We start from the raw sequence: 21,240 nt of genomic DNA, 5'->3' as shown, positions 1-21,240 counted from the left end.
TACCTACAGCTCTTTCAAACAACAGAACTGCTAAAACCAGACTGCATCCTGATTGAAATCAAAGCCCCCTTCAAATGGCCTTTTCTTAATGGACCAGGATTCATCTGTCCTGCCCCATGTTCACAAAGCACCTTATTACTCCCCATACACCTACGTGATCTCACTATGTGCATCTACTATTATCCAAGATGACTGGGAGAAACACTATCCAGTCTTAAATAAAAGACAGTAAATTAGGAGATGCTCAGATCCATCCTTTTTGGAATTGAGGGGCAAGAACAAGATGCACAACTCTCGGATTTTGGAAAGTGCATGTGCCAGCTTGCTCCATTTTGGTACCTCTTCTTCATCAGCCAAAGAGCCTCCCATCACCAAAAGAAATAGTTCTTACTGCATTTCAATACCCTACTTGAAAAAAGGCAAAGGGGCTTGATAAGTGGTAGGGACAAGCCAAAAGAAAATAAAAGCCAGTTTCATTCATAGCCAAAGGTAAAAGTTCTGATGAAAAGGCTTACAGCGTTACCTTGTAAATGTAAGTGCTAAGCCTTCTCAGCTCACAGGTCTGGCAAGAGCTTGTTAGCAGCACAAAAATACCAGCTAAATGATCCTAACGGGGCAAACTCCTGCAGCACCTCAGACACTCAGTAAGAACATTGTTCACCACTGAAGTTTAGTTAAATATGCACAATTTTATTTATTGAAGAGATTAGGACAAAAACATTAAACCAAATACATGACAAAGCACCAGAGGCAGTAAAACCCCACCATGCACATCACCAATCTTTCCTCCTATAAGGTACTTATAAAATAAAAAAAAGTCCTTCTTGACACAGCACCATCTTCAGAGTGTAAAAACATTACTCCTTTATATTCTTAGTTACCAAAATAGAACCAAGGCAGGTCAGCTGCAGCTAGCTTTGTCTCTTGATAAAGAACTGTGAAACATCCTCTTGAGAGTGGGACCATAACTTTCCTGCAAGGCAGGCAAATAGCATCCATACGTCAAATGCCAAGTAGCTGTACGCACATGCCACATACTATAATTAAGCACAAATTCAAGTAACATTTACATACTACAGAGTCCACATGTACCTACCCAAAAAACATGACCACTTCACAAAACGTATACAGGCAGTAATATCAGAACAACTGAGGTACTGGAAACACAAATATTTATGCCAAGAGATTTCAATATCATACAGCAATATAAAAGCAGTAATAAAAACATTTGCCAGTCTAAATCAAATAAAGCTATCTAGAAAAAAAAAAAAAAAAGCTAAATAAAAAGTTATTTAGGGACAGAAATACCTGAACAGAAAAGAAGTGTGTTAACTACAGCATGTAACATGTCATCCCAAGTCAACCCGTAATTGAAGTACTGGCTTAATACATCACTACTGTGACATTTTCTTCAATAAATAGAATAAGTCTTGACAATACAAAAGGTGCATATTACTGTGTATGTTTCAAGAGGAATATCTGTAATATAAATGTTCAGCTTATTAATACCCTCTTATTTCTTATTCTGGACATAAACAAAAATCAAACCCAAACAATTCTTTTCCCAAGTTGAGAGGAATTCAAAGAAAAAAACCCTACAATACTCTTCTTCAATAATAAAGAGCCCTCTATTTACACATGGGCCAGTCAGTTAAAGAAGAGAGATCGGTTCTCAGATAAAGACACGACTAAGGGCTTTCTGCCCTCTCTAGTCATATACGTGCAGCATGGCAGATATGGAAGCCAGTATCTCTTATCTTTAAAAAAAAAATTATATAGTTTTCTTCTTTTTATTTTTTTTTTCCCCTATTATAGCAGTAATGCATCTGGAAGTTCGAGTTATAATAGCTTCCTGCAACAAACCATTTGACACAAAACAGAACAGCTTGTTAAATGACAGTTACTTCCCCTTAAGGGAACAAAGCATTAAAATGTCATTTCCTGACAAGAATATTAAGTAGTTTATTTAGAAGAAATGAGTTGAAAATAGCTATCAAGAGACATGAACTGAAATTTTGTTTGTTTTTAGCACCCACTTTTCATGTCCGTCTTTGTGCACCTAATTTTTTTCTTAAATTAATCCCATTAATTATTAGACATCCGATTAAAAAAAATGTTAGCCAATTGTACTTTCCCTGAATAATGGCTGAAGTTAAATATCTAACAGTGCGATGCCAAGATGTGAGCTGAGGCAAAAAAGTTTCTATTTGTCGTGAGTTATCACTATTTTTAATGGAACAGAAACAGGAGTGATACAGCTGCACCAGAATTGGCATGTGCAGTCTCCTTGGCTCCAAAAAGGTGAGAAGCTACAATTGCTCCATGCTGCCTTTTCTCCTCCAAATCAATCTAACCTGATAGCAAGCTCCCCCCGCCCCCCCAATCTGTCCCCATGCTACATTTGTAATATTAGCTCCTTGTGGAGGTTCCTTCTCAATCCGAGGACCTCTGAGTGTCTTTTGCTACCAAGCTAGGCTGATGCAGGATGTGATTTAACACGGTCAGGAAGGGCTCCTTCATGTGTCCATCTCCAGGTTGTGTACCTTCTGAACACCAGTCTTTGTGCTCAGTTAAAGAATGGGTCCAAGTCTTCTTCCATGTTGACATCAGGCACCAGCTGATCTGATACTTCCTTAGCACCATATCCTGAATTCGATACATTAAAATCTGTAGAAAACCATGGATGGTCCAGAATTTCCTGTGAAGTCAGCCTTTCCGATGGCTCCCGACGCAGTATGCTACGTATGAGGCATTTTGCCTTGGGGGATAGAGTTTCTGGAATGTTAAACTGCCCACGACGGATCTTGCTGAAGAGGGAACTAGGCTCAATGTCATGGAAAGGATAGCGTCCAACTAGCATGGTATAAAGCATGACACCTAGACTCCATACGTCCGCTGCTTTGCCAGAGTAGCTGCCATTTGTGTTCAAGATCTCTGGACTCACATAGGCTGGGCATCCATGCTTATCAGAAAGAGAGTCATCATTTCCTCTTAAAATATAAGCATCTTCTAGGCTTTCCAATTTCACTCTAGTCCTGCGGGGAAAAAAAAAACACAAAGCCATCAAGGTAAGCAAACATCAAAACACAAATTCCGGGCTGCTACAACTGCATGGTTATGACAGTAATACTCTACAAAATTCAACAACCACGGAAGTGCATCAGTTTAAAATCCCACTCACAGCACTTCCTACAGCTAGTTGATACTGTTTCCTCTATACCACTTGGAGATTTAGAGACTTATAGGGAATATTGCCACACACACAGCTACAAGTTCACAGTTAGATCCACTAAAACCATTAGTAAGGTCTTAAAAAGATGAAAGTAATTGCCATATTTGTGCTTTTGGTAAATTTTATGTAGACATGATATCCAAACAGAGACATAAGCCCCAAGATTATTTCTGTCGGCTGCACTCTAATGTATCTGTATAGGACACATGGCTAATACAAGTCCAGTCCTAACTAGACAAGGTTATTTTTGCCACACTGGTGAACAGTTACTTGCACCTGTAATTCCACAAGTTTCAACAGGAATAAAATTGTCACTCTGACCCTAAACGATCCCTCTCACCAACCAACATTTTTCTTTAAGCCAGCGTTAAGGAAGAGAAAGTTTTAACAGATTTCAGTCTTCCTGAACAGACCCTTGGGCAAAGGGAATCAGGTGAGCTGAATGCCAAGATTAAGAGCAAGCTTATCTACCCCGCCAAACCAGTGGAGCTTCTCACGTTGGAACAAACAGAAAGGCTAGCAAAGGGCTTGCAGAGAGATGACAGGGACGCCTTATCTAGATTGCAAACTCCTTCTGCCTGCAAAGCACTGTGAATTTGTCATTGTGCCGCAGTAATTATCTCTGCAAGAGAATTTTCTTCCCTTATGGGTATCACAAAGAAGCAGAAAAAAAATATGCCAAACTTGCTTGTCATAGCACTAGATGAATATAACCTTTCTTTCCTTTTAATTCTCACTGCTAGCGTCTGTAACTATATTTAAAAATCCGTCCCTGTTAAAGGCATCCAAAAGGATTACCAATTACCCTTTAGACTGTTTGCCAGCAATGGTTGGCTTTGAGAGCAGATATCAGTACAAGGCAACGGGACTTGTCCAGTGCATCTGGATGGAAGAGTGACCTTGCAGTAGTGCAGGTTTTCTTTTCAACAACTCGGGATCATAACTCAGCTTTGGGTATTACTGTCCTCGTCCCTCAACCTCACCCATCTGTATGATCACTCTTAGCCGTGTGTCATGGCCACGTTCCCACACCGCAGACATCCACAGGCAGGGACTGAGTTTCATCCCAGAAAGCAGAACTCCCATCTCTTCGCTAAAGCACATCATTTAACAGGCATTAAAACAGACAAGGAGAGCCCTGTTTCCTAAATGTTTTCTGAAGACAACATTGCTCGGGCTTGAGTTGCAAAAGACAGCTGGGCCAGCTTTGGTTTAGACTTGGTTCCAGGGCAGCTCAGCACTATCTTCTTTGAACCAACAGAAGAGCATTTTACTCCATGGAGTACTCCAGAGGCAACCGTGCCATAAACTCTCATAGTGACACTTGGACCTTTTCAACAGCTAGAGACATTTACTAGCAGAGGTGAAAGCTCCTTTGGCAACGTGCCTTGAATCAGGAAGTCATAAACACAGAATGTAGAATACCTGGCTCCCAAGCAGAGCGTGCCAAGACAGCTCCTTCCCTCCTCAAACAGGCCACTGTTTTCTCCTCCAGTGCGGATGCTGATGGGGTTTGCGCAACACACCTGCTTCCTTTTTAATTACCCATTGCCAGCCTAACTGCACTTCTCCTGCTGATGGACAACCCCCTCATTAGCACTCAAACAATACTTTACAGCACTGATACCTCACACAAGAAGCTGGCTGCAAGGAGAAACTTAACTACAATTATCGTGGCCATAGCAATTTCCCTCCATACACAGCTCAGAGGGTCCAAAACCGGAGAGTGACTGGAGAAGAGTCCTGTCACGACGCTCAGCTTTACTATGTTCCTGCACCTGCACAGCACAGGAAGAACAGAGAGGAGAAACGCCCAGAGAAAGGATGGCAGAGAACAGAGAGGAGGAAATGAAAGGGGAGGCAGGGACACGAGTTGAGGTTCCATTTGCATCGCCCACCTCAGTTTTTCCATAGAAAATTACACGCAGCCATAAAACGGTGAGGCCAACTACTCAAACGTGCATTAAGTCACTGAACTGCCAGACAGGAAAGCACGGACTGACTCCTGCTAACAGGAGCAGAACACACACGGGGAGCAGGGCAGAGCACGCTACTTATAAACAACTTACAGGAGGAAATTCACCCCACACACACGCTCCCCTGCCATCCCAGTGTCAACAGCACAGGGAAATGCTGCTTAATCTCCCATCCTATTTTACATTTCTGAGAGTTGCCAAAGAATTTAGAGAAACAGTTCATGGAGATGCTTTTATATTACAGAAAATATTTGGGATTCCCTAATCTCTTATTTTCTACAGCAATACAGCAATGGATGCGGTTCAAAACCGTAAAGAACAGACTGCAAGGTGTGTCAAAAAACCTTAACCTCCTTCTCCAACAGGAGAAATAATTTCTTGAAAATGAAACAGAAGCAGCATATGAAAGCCATATCCCTGCCTTGCTTTTCTTGCAAGGTGCTGCAGCCTGCAGCCATCCACGCGTGCCACGGTGGGTTTTGTTTAAGCAAGCAAATGGAACAACAGCTGGCCCTTATCTGCCTGCTCCTCCATCAGCCGTGGCCAAATGAAGCAAACACTCCAACCAGGTTTTTCATCCGGCTGAGTTGACAGGCTCGGAGGAAACAAAAGGTCCCAAATTCAACAAAACCACAACCTTCAGTCCTCCTCTTCCTCCTCCCTCCCCGCCAGCCTCCAAGCCCTCAACCAGTAACACCCTCGTGTACGAGGTACGAATGGTGAAATGGCTCCTCCTCAACCAGGCGGTGCTGGTACGGCACTGGGCACACCACTCCACACCAGTACACGCTTCTCTCCAGCACGTACTGCCAGGTACACGGCCTCAGCGTGACTTTCTGCTCCCTCCCAGTTACCACCAGAAGCAACCTGAATATTCCCACTTCCCTTTGCAAGAGCTGAGTGTCTTTGCAGAAGGTGACAAGGCAGGTTTTCCATCCTCGCCCAAGGCCCCCTGCCACAGCCAGCACCAGGGCTGGGAGACCCACTCCAGCCTGTTTGCACCACCAAGGGATGGGTTTCCCTACCTCAGAATACAATCTGTAATCAGGCTACAGACACGGGTGTAAACGTCAAGTCTCCCTCCCCTTTTTACAGTCATTTCACGGTTTTTCAGGGAATCAAAAAAGGAGCAGCCTGGCTCAGGAGCTGCTATTCCCCAGTGCACAGCACCCCATCTCTGCAAGAAAGAGCTGACAGCTCTGGCTGGCCTTCTCTTCCTCCACATTTCAAGCATTGCCTAAAAGAGCTCTGTTTTCTGCAAGCCAGAGACTTTTTTTTTTGGGGGGGTGGTGGTGGAGGGAACTGGGAAAGAGGGGAGTCTAAATACAGCAAAATGCAGAGACACCCTGGATGAGATGCAATCTCTCTCTCCCACACACACTCTCAGAGGAAGCCTTGAAATCAAATATCCAGGAAAAAGAATAAAAGCCAACAACAACAAACAGCCCCTCAGAACTGCAAACAGCTTCTGAGAATACAGAACCTCTACAGCAAAGGGTGGGGAGTGCATCCAATTGCAGAGTAGCCGGACAACCCTAAATTCGGCACTTGGCAAACAAGGGACTGACTCAAAACCAAACACTGAAAATGTGAAATCACAATCAGCTTTGAAGTGTCTCCCATTACAAAGCAGAAAAAGGACAAACAACAATAATTATCTTTTTAAAAAAAAAAAAAAAAAAGAGTCACATTCCTAAAAACCTTTCATTCTCTAAATAATTAACTCGCATCAGTCAACTGAAGGACCCCCACAGGAGAAAAAGTTTTCCAAAAGCCTCAGCATTCGAGTTCAACCATTCAAATGGTTGCAACAAAATTAATCCCTGAAGTTCAAATGTAAGCTACTGCCAAAGCCGGATGAGAATCACTTTGTAGACATACTGTAGGGCAACAAAGACTTTTGTTAAGGCTTACGTAATTACAGTACATAATTTCAAGTTTTAATGCAGACCCTGAATAAGGACATGGAAAAAGAGCATTATGCATCTATCAGATCATTGATAAAACACTGCATTAGTCTAATGCATTAAAAAAAAAAATACAACCCTGAATCATGGCTATTTAAAAAGGGGAAGCTATTCTGCCTATGAATGCTTTCCCATTACTGGTGAATGAAACCACAGAAGTGCAATCAGAGGGCAGCAGCAGCACTCAGACGGGAAATGCGTCTTTGTCCCCATAGAAACCGTCAGGGAAACCCATGAAAAACAATACCACTCTGAATTTCTTATCAATATGCCATTCATTACTTGACTGCATTCAGACTTTGCTCTTCAGCAATGTAACAAAACCTAATCAATTAAATGTCTTCCAGAAGATTCTTCAATGCAACCTCCTGAGTTAGCACCCATCGCTGGCAGACGGTTTTGCTGCCCACCCTCCACTTTTTTCCTAGTGATTCGCATTATTCCTCCCTGCGGAGCCGAGGGGCTACTGGCAAACTACTATCCTGCCTTCTGACACCGAAGCCAGGGCTGTAAGAACCCGGCATTCACACTCGCTCTCCAAAAGCAAACACAATTTCCATACCAAAATCAGTGGAATTATTCAGAGGGCTCTAAGCTCATAAGGAGGAAAAAAAAAACAACAAACCCAAACTGGAACATTTAAAGCAGAAACAGTGACTGCAAGTCTGAGTCTTTCAGAGGAAAATATCTCTACTGCAGTGAACAGTCAGTAGTAAAGGAGTCCATGCCTGAATCAATGAAAGCAGTTGCTTCTAGTTTGCCCCCAAAGCCATCTGTATGGGAAATAACACCTGAACCACAGCTCAGCCACTGTTACCATTTGGGGAACACTTAACTGCAGACCAGACCCACAATTTCAGTCCAGCATCGTTCCCCAGATGACAACCTGATCAGCTGCTTGGGGAGCAGACAGAAGGAGCCATCCTGCTTCAGACACTCCAGGTACATCATCCGCTTGCTATTGAGGCTGGGTCAAAATTAGATGATCCAAATTTACAGTTTCTATATAGCAGCCTCATGCCTCCAGAAATCGGGAAACAACCGTCATGGCCATCTGAATTACTGCTTTATTAATATGACTGCAGGTAAATATAAAATGGCAACTTCTAAAGGGAAGAGGTGCCTCACAATATTACCCCTAAATTAACTCGCACATAAAAAAAATGAAGGCACCCAAGCAATCCTACCTCATATTTCAACATTACTCTGACTGAGGCCAGGAAAGCCCTTCCCTAGGTAGAGGCACTCAAGCCATCAAATGCCCAGTAGATCACGGATTGTTCCTGTGTGGCCAATAATTTACAGGTCATTTAATCAAGGTCAGTTGCTAGCACCCCATCGTAAAGATGAGATGAGCATGAATGCAATCATGCCATTAGAGTCACAAGGGGGGGGAAAAAAAAAAAAAAGAAAAAAAAAAGGGAAGCTCAACATTGGAAACAGTTATCTTTTGCTAATTGATTTTTTTTTTTAATGAAGGAAATCTCTCCTAAATAATGCAGAAGCAGGCTGCCGTCACAGAGGGAGCGAGACGGGGAAGGCGGCTAACGAAACCCCGCGCAGATGATTTGCAGCTCGGTGCAAAGGCTGGTTCTGAACTCAGAACTACCCCATCTCCTCCGGGGGCGGCAAGGCAGGCGGGATCAGAGGGGAAATGTTATGCCATCAATTTAAATCCTGCTCCTTTCACCGCAAGATCCCTTCCAGTGCGTAACAGCACACAGCCTGGGAGTTCACCGCACAACATCCTACGCAACTTCAGGGGGAAAAAAAAACCAACACAACCCAAAACCTGCACAAAGGCTGTCAGACAAACAGTCTCTTGCATAATGAAACAGGCTCAAGGATATGTTTCGAAAGACAACTGGGACTTGCAGACAGTACGGCTTTACAGGATGAACCTTGTTCCTAAGGGAAGATTCCTTCACTGGTACTTCCGCAGAATGAGGAAGCCTCTAAAAATTACATATCCTCCACCCTTCCTCTGAAGGGATGCTACCAGCACGCTCAGCCCTGTCCCGCTCCCTCAGGACCCAGCAACTTAGGGCTTTTAACTTGTTTGAAGCCGGCTTTTCCTCTACAGGCTTCAATGTAAAAAAATGCTCCGAGACCATCTCCTCACACACCTCCAGGAAAGGCTGGGGCCCCAAAGACCTCAGCTTTACAACACTCAAATAGGTCTGGCTGGGAACAGCCAGTCCCATATGCCATATATACTTAGTTCCCCAAAAAGTAGGTAGGTCAGTAGGGATGCACGTGTTGGGGTGCTGGCTCTGAAACCCAATGCAGACCCTTCCATGGAGGGGCTCGGCTGCAGTGCTGCAAGGAGTCCATTATTTGATAAGCATCTATTTCACCTCACGTTTATCTTCTCAGATCACATTGAAGGTCAGAGTTTTAAAAGGCTCTGCTGTCAACAGTATGCTGCCTTCACCATCTTTTCTAGGTCTTTTCATACAACGCATGGTGAAGCGCCACAGGGAAAGGAGACCAAAGTCATCTTTTGTTAACATAACAGCACGTTGCAAAAAAAAACAACAAACCCTACACTTTCTGAGGCTGCACTGGGTGCTCAGCACCTCTAAGACAAAACAGGCCCATTCTTTCACAACCCCGCTGGAAACCTTTTGCTTAAGAGACTGTAAAACCTGTCTCCAAGCAATATACATCTACCAAGAAGCAGGTGCTTAAGACTAAATAAGCCCCAGGTTGGCTCCTGTTTACAATCTCCGCCTTTCCTCTCCCAAGCCTGAAGTAATCTCAGAGTGTGATAAGGACAATTAGAAGACAAAACAGCAGAAGAATTTCACTGTGACAGTCCACTGCAGCTGCCCCTAGCTGGGGTTTCCTGCCTCCCCTCCTCACCCCCAGCAGAGATGCCCACAGATATCCTCAGGTTCTGCTCAAAAGCCAACATGGAGTATTTTGCACTGAGCCTATGACAGAGCTTTTCAAGTCTTCAAAACAACCACCTGCCTGCTATGGAACTCTTAATGCACGATGTCTCAAGAGATACCTGCTTTTAGTGGCTGCAAAGCACCCATCATCAGAGAGATCACTACCATGACGGGCATCTTGTGACAGGCACCCAACCAAACCAACCACATCTGGCATTACAGCCAACATGTAACACAGCGTTCAGCCAGAAGCACCCCATGAAGTCACACAGCGTGGCCAGGTTAGCTGGACAGGACATGGAACAACCTGCAGCAGTCCAGCCAAACCTAAAGGGCTTTCCTCCTGCTCCAAGCATGGCACAGGGTTACACCTCCATACCACCCAACAGCAGAGCTAGTGCAGGAGACTGCAATGGGGCAAGACTGAAAGAAGTGTGAAGAAGAAAAGACACATGTCCAAATATGAGCCAAGTATCTAAATATAGCACAGTCCAAGGGCAAAACCTGCTGCAAACTCCAGAGCTGGGTTCTACAGCAAAGCTTCTCACCACTCATGATCTTGCTGAAGGGCCTTGAGCTGACTCAAGGTCTATTGGAGCTCCCATCCTCACTGGGGCCAGTCAACAGCCAACTTTGCCCTGGGTTTTGCTTTCATTTATGACCTTAGGCACAGCACTTAACCTCTATGACTATCTATGCCCTCGGGAGATTTAAGCACCTCACAGGGCTGGTGTGATGATGGACATCTACAGATAGCCTCCCGCACCCCACTGGGAAGGGTGCCGCATACCCAACAAATCCAAAGTGCGGTGCTCCCAGGAACGCCAGGAGAAAACAGAGGCTTAGTAACCAAACCACATGAAGGCAAACAGCAGCACGAACCCTTCTGCAGAAAACAGTTGTGCAACCACTTCATCCTCTCTCCGGAGTTTGACAGCAGAGATCTGCTGCCTGGGCAGAAATTCGCCCTCCTCCCCATATTCTAGGAAGATACAAAATAACAGTAATTTCTGGGCTGATATCTGACCTATGATTCTCTGGTCCTGTGGCCCCATTCTGGGTAATGTGAAATGCTTAAATGACAAAACAGATGGAGACTGGTTATACTTCTAAATCTTTTGGTGTTTAAAGAGCACTTCTGTTTAATTTTCTTTCACTTAAAGTCCTTAAGTCTTTCTCCAGCTTAGGGAAAGCATTAACTTACCTGTGCTCTACTGAATCGTACAGTAAAACAGCAAGTTCTGCCACCACGGGGAAAAAGCATTTGATCACATTACAATTTGAGAAATGCTGGGGAGGAAACTTAGTACTAACTATAAGAAAATGAAATGTCTACTTGGAAAAAGGTCAGTATATGCATTCGGTATTTTTTCATGGGATCAGGTTTGTATCACTAGGATTGCAAACAGCATAACTAGGTTATCTTAAAGCATCATCCACTCAAAGCTGAGAAATTCTAGAGGAAAAAGAGAAACAAAAAACCCCACATTCTAAGAACACCAAATAAATATGTTATGCTAACACAGGCTTTCTAAATTAGTGTATTGTACTGGCTGCATTCCTCTGGCACAAAGCAAAAAGTGTCAAATTCTATTTATTTTTATTGAATCCCACCTGCCTACCATTTCTCATATTTACTCAAAGAATACAGGAAAATTACAATATCTAAATACCAAAATTATTTTAATTTTTCCTTCAACAAGTATGATGAATGTACAAGGTCTTTAAGCTTCAAATATTACGACAGCTAATATTTTAATATAATTAAAGGCTTAAAAATGCACTAAAGAAATTAGTAATTCCTTGACAGCAGAAATGTTCTTGTATTAAGAAAACCATTGGAACAACCAACACAGAAATGCTTCATTTAATTCTGAGATCTTTGAGGTGGCTCTTTCTCAAAGCATCTGCTATGTATCAGACTGATGAACTACTTTATTAGCGAGACACAGTGTAGAGTGCTATTTTTAGCACAACCTAAAACGACCTACCCATTCTGCAACATCATTATGGGACACCAGCTAGGAGAAGGGCACAGTCACTCTCTGCCCAAGGGCCTACTACGAGGACAGGCTGTACAAGGAAAACTGTAAATACCATGACATAAACACAGCAAAAATAATCAAAAGCCAGAGTCCCACAAACATCAACGTTGACCTGGCTTAGTATCCAGGACAAGAAAAAGCAACCAGCATGCATGGAAGCAGAGAAAAAACAAACCCACATGTTTTATCTTAGCTCATCTCTACTGTTTTGGATTCAAATTTTATTTAGAAGTTTTAGGACCTAATTTTTAAAACATTCAAGAATCTTATAGGTGCTTTAGAAAGTCCAACAAGACCCAAGTCAGTGTTGTTTTCTGTATTTTCAGTGCTCTGAAAATCACTGCCCTCATTTAATGGATGTGCTGCTGCTTGCTAACCCAGTCTTACAAAACATTTCCAGCCATGCTGTAATGTCTTAGAAGTCCTGCTTCATCAAGACCAGCTGCAGGTTTAAGGAGCTTAACTCTGAAATTTCAATACTACAAGACTGGCTATTTCACCTATAGTTTGCAAACGGAACCACAGACACACCTCCTCCCCAAAACACAACCCCCACAAACTTCTTTTATACAAAACAAAAAAAAGCACCATAGAAGATCCAAGGTGCTTGGCAACAGCATGTACCATTTTCATGGAATGCAATTTACCATCTCTTCTAAATTTCTGCAGTTCAGGACAAAAAGAAGCTATGAAGTACCTTGAAACACAGACAAATTGTTTTTGTTTATTTCCACACTGTGAAATTTTGGATTTAATTTTAAGCGCTGATGCATTTACATCTTACTACTGCATGTGTATAACATGTCATCACAATCTACCTTTGATATAGCAAATCAAGAGAAAGTCACCGGTAAAATTAGAACCCCTATAAAACGCTCAGCACTACGGGCCTCCAGTGTCACTTTTTTCTACCTTCTTACTTCCCAGTTCATTACAGACATCAAAAGGCACTGCTATTTGCAACATCCAAATAACATGCATTCTTAGCAGTGTCATCAGGAGGAGCAGACAGCACTCATGATGCTGCTACATCAGGAGCCTGAATCTTCTCGAATTCCAGTTGTAATTTAGATAACAGGAATGAGGTGGAAAGAGTTGCAATGCTTTATGTACCAGTCCGCAAAACTCCAGGAGCTCTGATTTCATATTGAACTTTCTATCATTAGCATCAATGGAAGGAGTAGGTACTAAGAAATGCTTTAATTGATTTTCTTTTTTAAAGGAGTGGAACTACTTCCATATATCCTTCACATTCTCTCTGGCTCCTCCAGTCTGGCAGCTCTCAGCTAAGAGCAGACAAGCACCTTTTTAAAAAAAATAATAAAAGAACCGAGTTTTCCATTCATGTGTTGCCTGCACGCTGGATTTCCCATCTTTTCTTCTACCAAAAAAAAAGCCATGAGAGTGTTCAAAAAGAGAAAGTTTCAAAGCAGTAGGTACTAAAGGTGAACTGCAGAAAAACAGACTTGAAGAAACACTTAGGAAAAGAATCACTGAGCACGAGCTTCACTGAAGAACAGACCAGGCGCAGCAGCGGAGTTCACCCACGTTTCTCAAAACGTCTTTTTCACCTCTTTTCTCCCTCCTTGGTTCATGACGGGTATCAAAGAGCTATACATGGTGCAGAACCCGTCGCCCAGGCACCGGGGCCGACGGCAGGTTCACAAAGGCAGAGGTGCTCAGCACCAGCAGCCCCAGGGAAAGGCGAGCTCCGAAGGGGGCGAGCAACACACAGACACCTCCGTGAACCCGGAAGGACCAGGAGGATTTTTCAGCCTAAATATAGCAGCAGATTGAAAGTGATGACCGATTACAGCCTGACGATCAGAGCATGTGAAAAAAGACAGTCGCTGTTCGGGTCTATTTCTATCTCACACTATTTCATCTCTGTTTATTTAGCAGAGAAAGGATTACAATACCTCTCTACTTACAAATCAACATTATGTCCAGAAGAAAACCGCATTATGATTATCTTCAAAATAACCAGCAAGTCACATTTGACCTTTAAAGTGAATTATTGTATAATTACAAGACACTGTTCGAAAGTGAGTAACTGCGTGATTTTGCAGACTCCAGTTACATTTAAAAACATTCATAAAAGCAAACACTGCTATTATAGTACGCACCACTCTTCTTGGGTGGCTAAAGGACTTGGCCCTGTGCCTCGTGTTGCATTCAGTTCCTAGTAAGCGGCAGGGTAGGAGTTCAAAAGTATTCACCACGTCTGCACCCACTGCCCTGCTCTGAGCTCACGCTGCCGTCGCCGAGAGCGGAAAGCCAGGGTGAGCCCCAGGGCTTCGCCAAGTCCCCTCCTTCATACAAAACCACACAAGTTTACATACATCCCCACAAAAAAAAAAAAAAAAAAAAACTCATTTTTAGAGAGAGAGAGGCATTGGAGCTTGCAGCATAGCTTTTTTGCAGCCAAGAAAAGGGGTATTCTTGGAAAAGTATTTCCTTATTTCTTATTAGGAAGCAAATGGAAGTTTTCCATGAAAGGAAAGGGCTCTCTCTTCTCTTAAATATTTTGTTTCTTTGCAATTGCTATTCAAAAAGTATTTATTTGCTTAAGTGAACATGTTTAAAGGCACACTCCTTCAGGAGCGTACAGTCTTATACAACTTGTTACCTCACTTATTAAAAAAAAAAAAAAAAAAAAAAATCCATTTTAACATTAGGACATTATCCGCTACAACAGAAAACAATCCCCCAACTATTTTGTACAAATTTCCTTCTTAACTGCATTAAATGTGCTGTAATGATGTTTAACTATTAAACTCCAAGTAAAAGTTGTGAAAGTGCAGTTTACATCTATCTGCTTTGCGTTTCTCTCTGAATGGACATTAAGATAGTTTCATTTTAGGCTTTTTTTCTTTCAAGAGGAGGAAAGGGTAGTCATATATATTTGGGCTGTGACAGAAAAACAGAGAATAGCTATTTGCTTTACAGAGAACTGCCTGAACTGAATTAAGAAGTGAAAATATGTCTTTTATTTTTCAGTTTGTAAAGACATTAAAAGGAGAAGTTTATTTTGCAAAACCCAGCTTGCAGAAAAATTTAGGTAGAGGGTATTTCAACAGGATAGATGCATGTCATTTTCATTTTAAGGCCAGGAACTTCTTTTTAGTGACTGAATTGTGTATTAGTTTTTTTCTAATTCTCAAAGCATGGACTTACTGAGCCTGTAGAAAACTTATGTGCCTTGGCCTTTGCTTTTAACTTCCCCACATAGCCCCAAATGGAATTGATATGCACCAGTTATTTTTAACAAAGCTCTCTAGAACACCTATTTCACTCTGCAACAGTTTGAACAAGCTTTCAGGCAGTTTATGGGATTTAACTAAAAGGGAAAAACACCTCCCCATCCTCCACCATGCACAAGAAAGGAAGCACAAAGAAGCACAAAGGCAGGCTCTTGTCCCCATTTAGTTTCTTTTTTTTTCCATAATGGTCATCTTTCAATTTAATCTCTCTGTGAAAGTCTGACATGAATCTGACAGCGTTCATTGCTCAGGTGCTTTATGTGGAAGTTGCAAGCAAATACATGATGTAACATACTGAAAACTCGTAACCACAAGGAAGGAGATATGAAGTTTCCAGAGGTTCAACAGTACAGCTATGGGTCAGCAGCAGGAACAGCACTTCAAAGATGTACCTAGAGCATCCGGCATTATTTCTTTTCCTGCCTTCCCATACCCCTTCCCCAAATAATTTACTACCCCATTATTAAGAGAGAAGGGTGTGCGGGGAGGATATTTTTAGAAACAAAACAAAACGGTAGTTCCCCAAGTACCACAACAGCTCTGATACTAAAACCATGCACCCACACAGCAAGGCAGTTTTAGTCTTGCTATGATTAGTGACCACGCAATACTCTCAGAAGCAGCCTCCAGACCCTTCCAGCATGGGAAGCAAGAAGCTGTCCCTCAAAGCATCCCTTCAAAGCACTGGTGGCCCTTCCCTCCAACCTATGTCAGCAATTACAGCTTGGCTGTTTGTCTTCTTCATGCTTCCTCACTGGAATGAGCCATTCGAGTCTCCAGCCCGCTTTAACATACTGGATCTTTTGCTCCTTTCCTCTTTTAACATCAGTAGCACTTAGGATAACGGAGCTTTTACACCAGACACCTATGCAGAGCCTTCCTCCAGGAGATGTCCCCTCCTCAGAAACGAGGGTGCTGCTCTGGTGTGAGATGCAGAGGCCAATCACGGATGCAAACAGCACTCTATACTTACTGTACTCCAAAGCCTAAGCCAGAAGGTGAAATGGCACATCCACCCTATGACCAGGTTCCAGAGGAAAGCCAAGTGTAACACCTTGCGTACCACAAACGAATGGCAGGGTGACAATGAAGGGCACAGCATCCTGTAACTCTGATTATCTGACCTCAGGCACCCCCACCTGTAAAAAGTAAGGGAGACTCTTACCTTTCCTCGTCCTTGAAAATAAACTTTCGCAGCTTGAGATCTCGCAGTACCAGTCCACCATCATGGCAGTGTGCAACAGCGGAGGCTATTTGATAGAAGAGTTTGGCTGCCTCCTCTTCTTTAAGCTTCTTGCAGGTACGAACAAACGAATGCATGTCCCCATAGCTCCTTTCAAAGAACACATACGCTTTTGTCTCCCCAAGAATTATTTCAGTAATTTGGTTGATATTTTTATGCGCAGGCAGACAAAAACATGGTGCTAATAACTCCTGGTAGCAGCCAATATCAAACACCTGCAGGAACAATGACAGTAAAGCCAGGGTTAGCCACAAGAAGGACAGTGGAGTTACGGTACATCTAATTCTGTTAACAGAACCATCTCTAAGTACAATTTATGCTGAAGCTGCACTGATGTAAACAGGATGTCACAATCTCACAGCACCGAGGACAAGACAAAGCAGACTACACAACCCCACACAGGAGATGCACGCAACCTTGACAGGAAAGGCTAGTCTTCAAAACTTGTAGCGAGAATCATTTCATTAGCTAATAGCCCATCAAATTTAGAATGTAATCTGAATTAAACTGTGAGGGCTAGCAATGTATGAGGGCAGTACTCAGAAGGAAATGTGTTTATCTTCTGTTTTCCATCCAAATAAACTCATAGAGAATATGGCCTAGAGCTCTGCATTGAGAGTAGCTGTCATATTAAATCCACCCTGATCCACATGCCTCTCTCTCTTGATTTTATTAACCCATTAGAGCTTTAAGGATTTTCATATTTAAAATATCATCTAGCACTATTCATATTTACTTCCTGCCTTCCTTTCATGTCTGACAAACAGCAAAGTCACTTTCACTTTCAAAGTCTCAGTTTTACAATGGCTGTTTATAAGATCAGGACAACCAGGGAAATAGCCCTGCCTGTTGGAGTGCAGACAAACATCCTTCAAAAGGCAAAGACAAAACCACCCCGAACTCTCTGCATTTCAATCAAGTGCTCCATTAAAAAGCAAAGTGTCCCTTTACTAGTAAGTATGTTATCACTGATCTTATGAATGAGCTGGAAGAATTAAAAAGGCTGCTGGGAAACCCAAATATAAAAAGTTACTATAATCTAGTGATGACGAATGAATCAGTATTTGAGTCAATTGAGAAATGCCCACATTAGAAGAAGAAAGGCTTCATTGAGAATAACAGAAGCCAGTGTGCTAAAAGAGACTACGAGCGAAGTATTGATAGGAGTGATTTTTATTTTTAATTATACCTGCTCCAGAGGTACTGCAAAGCAAGGGATTAGCATTTCCACCAACATAAAAATTCTATTAATATGTAACTTACTCTGGGGTGTTTTGTTACTTTGGCAAAAAGCATTTAAGGTAGTCGTGTGTCATTCTACCTGAACATAAAAACGAAGAACTGGAATAGGTCTCTAACCAAATGGTTTAAACTGCAACTGTTTTTCTTCTCTTTGTATTCTAGTATCTGTATTCCAGTAGCGGGTATTTGTATCCTCTCCAAGAACCAAATCTCCCTGCTTTCTCTGAAGCTTTAAAAGCTTTCCAAACTGAGTGAGAGAGATACAGTTCAATAAAAATTTACCTGAGGCTTCAAAACCTGGCTCATTTATCGCTTCAGAGCGCAGCCCTAACAAACTCCTTCCGCAGAAAAGAACTCAAACCCCAAGAAACTGGGACACCCCCTCCTCACAAACCTCTTTCTCCCCACCCCGTACCTGTGCTGCTGTACTCTGGGGCACAGGCACAAACAACCTTAAAGGCAGACTGCCAAACAGATCCAACACATTTTACAGGGTGCAGATTAGCACTGAGGCATTCTGGTGACACAGGGCGCCAGGGAAGCAGAACCTGGGTGGGGAGGGGGTGTTGCTAAAATCCCTGGTGTGTAATTCATTCCAGAGGAGAATTCATTGACATTTGGATCTCAAAACGCCTAACTACTACATTGTAAGTGAATGGCCCTTCTACAAAGCGGCTGCCGCAAAATAAAATTTAAGCAGGAACATTTGTGTAGCTCAAACCCTCATGTGAAAAAGAAGCCTTTCCAGAATTCTCTCCTAACCAGATTATGCTGATATAAACGAGTTACGTTTTTGTGGTTCTCAGGCTGTGTTCAATAAGTAGGTCTGGATACGTACCAGCACTACGTTTGAAAGGGGGGAGATGGGAAGCGCTATCATACTGCTACAGTCTAGAATACCTTTTATAAAGGGCTTCTTTGTATCCCAGCTTTTAAGATCCCTGGCCTCGATTCAGCAAACGTCCAATACGCTGCAGTTTGATTTAGTTCTTGCTGGGAATTGGAAGTGAGAAGTTACCATTGTTTGGATGCCACAGAGCCTTGAAGCAAATAACGGCATCTGTACAGTCAGTGGGTGCAGCCAAATGAATCTTGAGAATCATCAGTATGTGTCTGTTATCCAAACCAATGTTTCTGCAAGCAATCTCTGAGAGCATCTTCAATAAGATACCAGATAGCAGGTCTCTTAGCCGGAAGGCTACTTGACAAATAGTAGCCATGATACTGCAGGCATTTTAAAGCACGCATTAAATTAAGATGAGTTCGGGACTGACAACTGTGTATTCACAAACTAGCAATTCAGGCTAAGATCATATTTTTGGAGCACAGCTAGAAGTAGTGCCTCACACATATGGAAAAACTGATACTATTCAAATGTCAGGATCAGCTCAAAACCACACAGCTTAAAGGGAAGGAAAAAAAAAATAATATTCGAGTCCACTCTTTGTGAGCTGCAGTTATGCTGTTCATACTGTTATCAAAACAGTGCCTTAATCCAGCAAACCAAACAGGAAACAAAGAAGAGCTTAGCCCCCGCTTTACGACTCGCTATGCAAGTTCACCTGTAATTTCATGCAGAGCAGCAGCTTTGTGGGATCTGTTTGTTTCATGAAAAGATGCCAATGTCCTAGAGTGCAGCCCTGTACTACTGCGCCGAGCAGGGCTTTCATTCTGGAAATTCTCATGTGCTGCTTCAGTTTAGTAACAAAGCATTCAGTTCTGCATGCAATATTAGTCCTTTGCAAAGTCACGGGCCCTTTCTTCCCCTAAATAATCACACAAAGTCCTAGGTTGCCTTAACATCAGCTTTTATAACTCAATCAGTCAGCCTATTTAAATTGCCCTCTGAACTCCAATCTTTACAAATAGCAAACAGGAGCAATTATTTTCTCTTCCCTGCTACAGTCTAGTCCATAACTTCTCATGAATCAAGTATGAGAAAGTCTCAAACAGTCAGCAATGCTATATTTAATCCCTGGAATACGAATAAACTATAATATGTCTACTTTTCCGTTTTACAGTTAGTTCGACACCAGAAATTTGCCCAAGATAGCCAAATGGCACAATTCCATATTTTGGGAACAATACAAACACTGCAGCGTGCGTTGCAAGGTTGCATTTTGCTACGTAGTTATAAAAACTACTACTGGATAGTGCCCCAGTTTGCTGGGCATACGTCTGGGTCACCACAGACAATGAGAATTACAATTTAGGAACAAAGGAAAATATTCCCTCAACCGGAAAAGAGGAAAAACATCCCTCCACAGACGCATGTGGGTTTCTTTTTCCCACAGCTCACCTTTGGATAGTGGGAACAAATTGGGAGGAGGCAGAGAAAAGCAGGCAGGCTACAAAGAGTGGGATCGCTATTTTGTCTGCTCTTCTAAAAACCGTAGGTGTGCAGGTTTTATTCTTGCTCAGTTGTGCAATGGGGGAGGATGCTGTTTGCAAACAACCTCCGCGGTGAGGGAGCTCAGGCTGATTAACGCGATGTGGATTTCTTTTTTTAAAAAATCACTTTAAAGACAAAGCTGATGGCAATCTCCCCCCCCCACCACCACCCCGCTGTCTGCTTCTCCATCCCCTTCTGTACCCCAACTCACAGAACAAGGGACAGGAAAAATCGAGGAAGCCAGCAGGTCCCGACACCTTAAAATTAGCTGGGGATTCCCTACTCCATTTTGAAAAGTGAGAGTGGGGAAGATGAGGAGGCTTTCTCCTGATCTGAACTCACGTTAAGACCTACTTAAAAGGACGGCTCTTTCCAGAACAATATCCCCCGGGTAAGAGGCAGAACTGGCTCCGGGCCACCGCTATAACGTGGCCATTGTCTAGAGAGAGGGAAAAGTTACAGGATGCGCCTTTAATCCCCTCTCCTCGCCTTTTGTTTCTCAACTGTTTAATAATTGAGCTACAGCACCGTGCCGGGCCCTCCTGCGACACGGGAAACCAACGCGCGGCATCGGGCTGAGCCGGGGGGAGAGGAAGGAGGAGAGGGATTACCTTGCAAACCAGCTCCTCGCCACTGTGCAGATGTACGGCTCGGAAAACGTGGTCTCCCTCGAGAGGCTCCAACAATAAGTATTTCCCGATGCAAGAAACGCAATGCGACAAGTTGGGGGTCTCCGGCGGGCTCGGCGAGCCTAGATTCGGGCTAAAACTCTGGCTTGGCTCGATGGACCGTATGGACGAGAGCTCCTCAAAATCCTGGGTTTTATTCCGCGGTCTCCCATATCGTGCTATCGTGATAGGGGTTGACCTTTGTATGTTCATGAGTATGGAGAAGACCAGCCGAGACGATGCACCGGAGCCCTGGCGTGGAGCGCGGTGTCCCTCGCCCGTCCAGCTGCGGCTGCCTTTGTGTGGCGGGGGTTG

At 43.1% G+C, this 21,240-nt stretch overlaps 1 protein-coding gene across 1 annotated transcript; it reads right to left on the bottom strand.

Annotated features, from left to right (window-relative positions):
- Nucleotides 1-669: 669 nt before the first annotated feature.
- On the bottom strand, nt 670-21,231 carry TRIB2 (tribbles pseudokinase 2). Its single transcript, XM_014956879.1, has 3 exons — nt 20,869-21,231; nt 16,546-16,838; nt 670-3,035 (listed from the first exon to the last, which is right to left on the bottom strand). The coding sequence occupies exons 1-3, from the start codon at nt 21,136-21,138 to the stop codon at nt 2,567-2,569; spliced, it is 1,032 nt and encodes a 343-aa protein (XP_014812365.1). The 5' UTR covers nt 21,139-21,231; the 3' UTR covers nt 670-2,566.
- Nucleotides 21,232-21,240: the final 9 nt, after the last annotated feature.

Source organism: Calidris pugnax, unplaced genomic scaffold (genome assembly GCF_001431845.1).
Source record: "Calidris pugnax isolate Ruff unplaced genomic scaffold, ASM143184v1 scaffold171, whole genome shotgun sequence".
Lineage (NCBI taxonomy): Eukaryota > Metazoa > Chordata > Aves > Charadriiformes > Scolopacidae > Calidris > Calidris pugnax.
This window is presented reverse-complemented; position numbering and strand designations above follow the sequence as displayed.

Coding starts and splice junctions, on each gene's coding strand:
- TRIB2 (XM_014956879.1), bottom strand. CDS start 21,138: ATGAACATACAAAGGTCAACCCCTATCACGATAGCACGATATGGGAGA. Junction 16,839..20,868: donor GCGAGGAGCTGGTTTGCAAG/GTAATCCCTCTC, acceptor TTGTTCCTGCAG/GTGTTTGATATTGGCTGCTA. Junction 3,036..16,545: donor ATTTTCAAGGACGAGGAAAG/GTAAGAGTCTCC, acceptor TTTTCCCCGCAG/GACTAGAGTGAAATTGGAAA.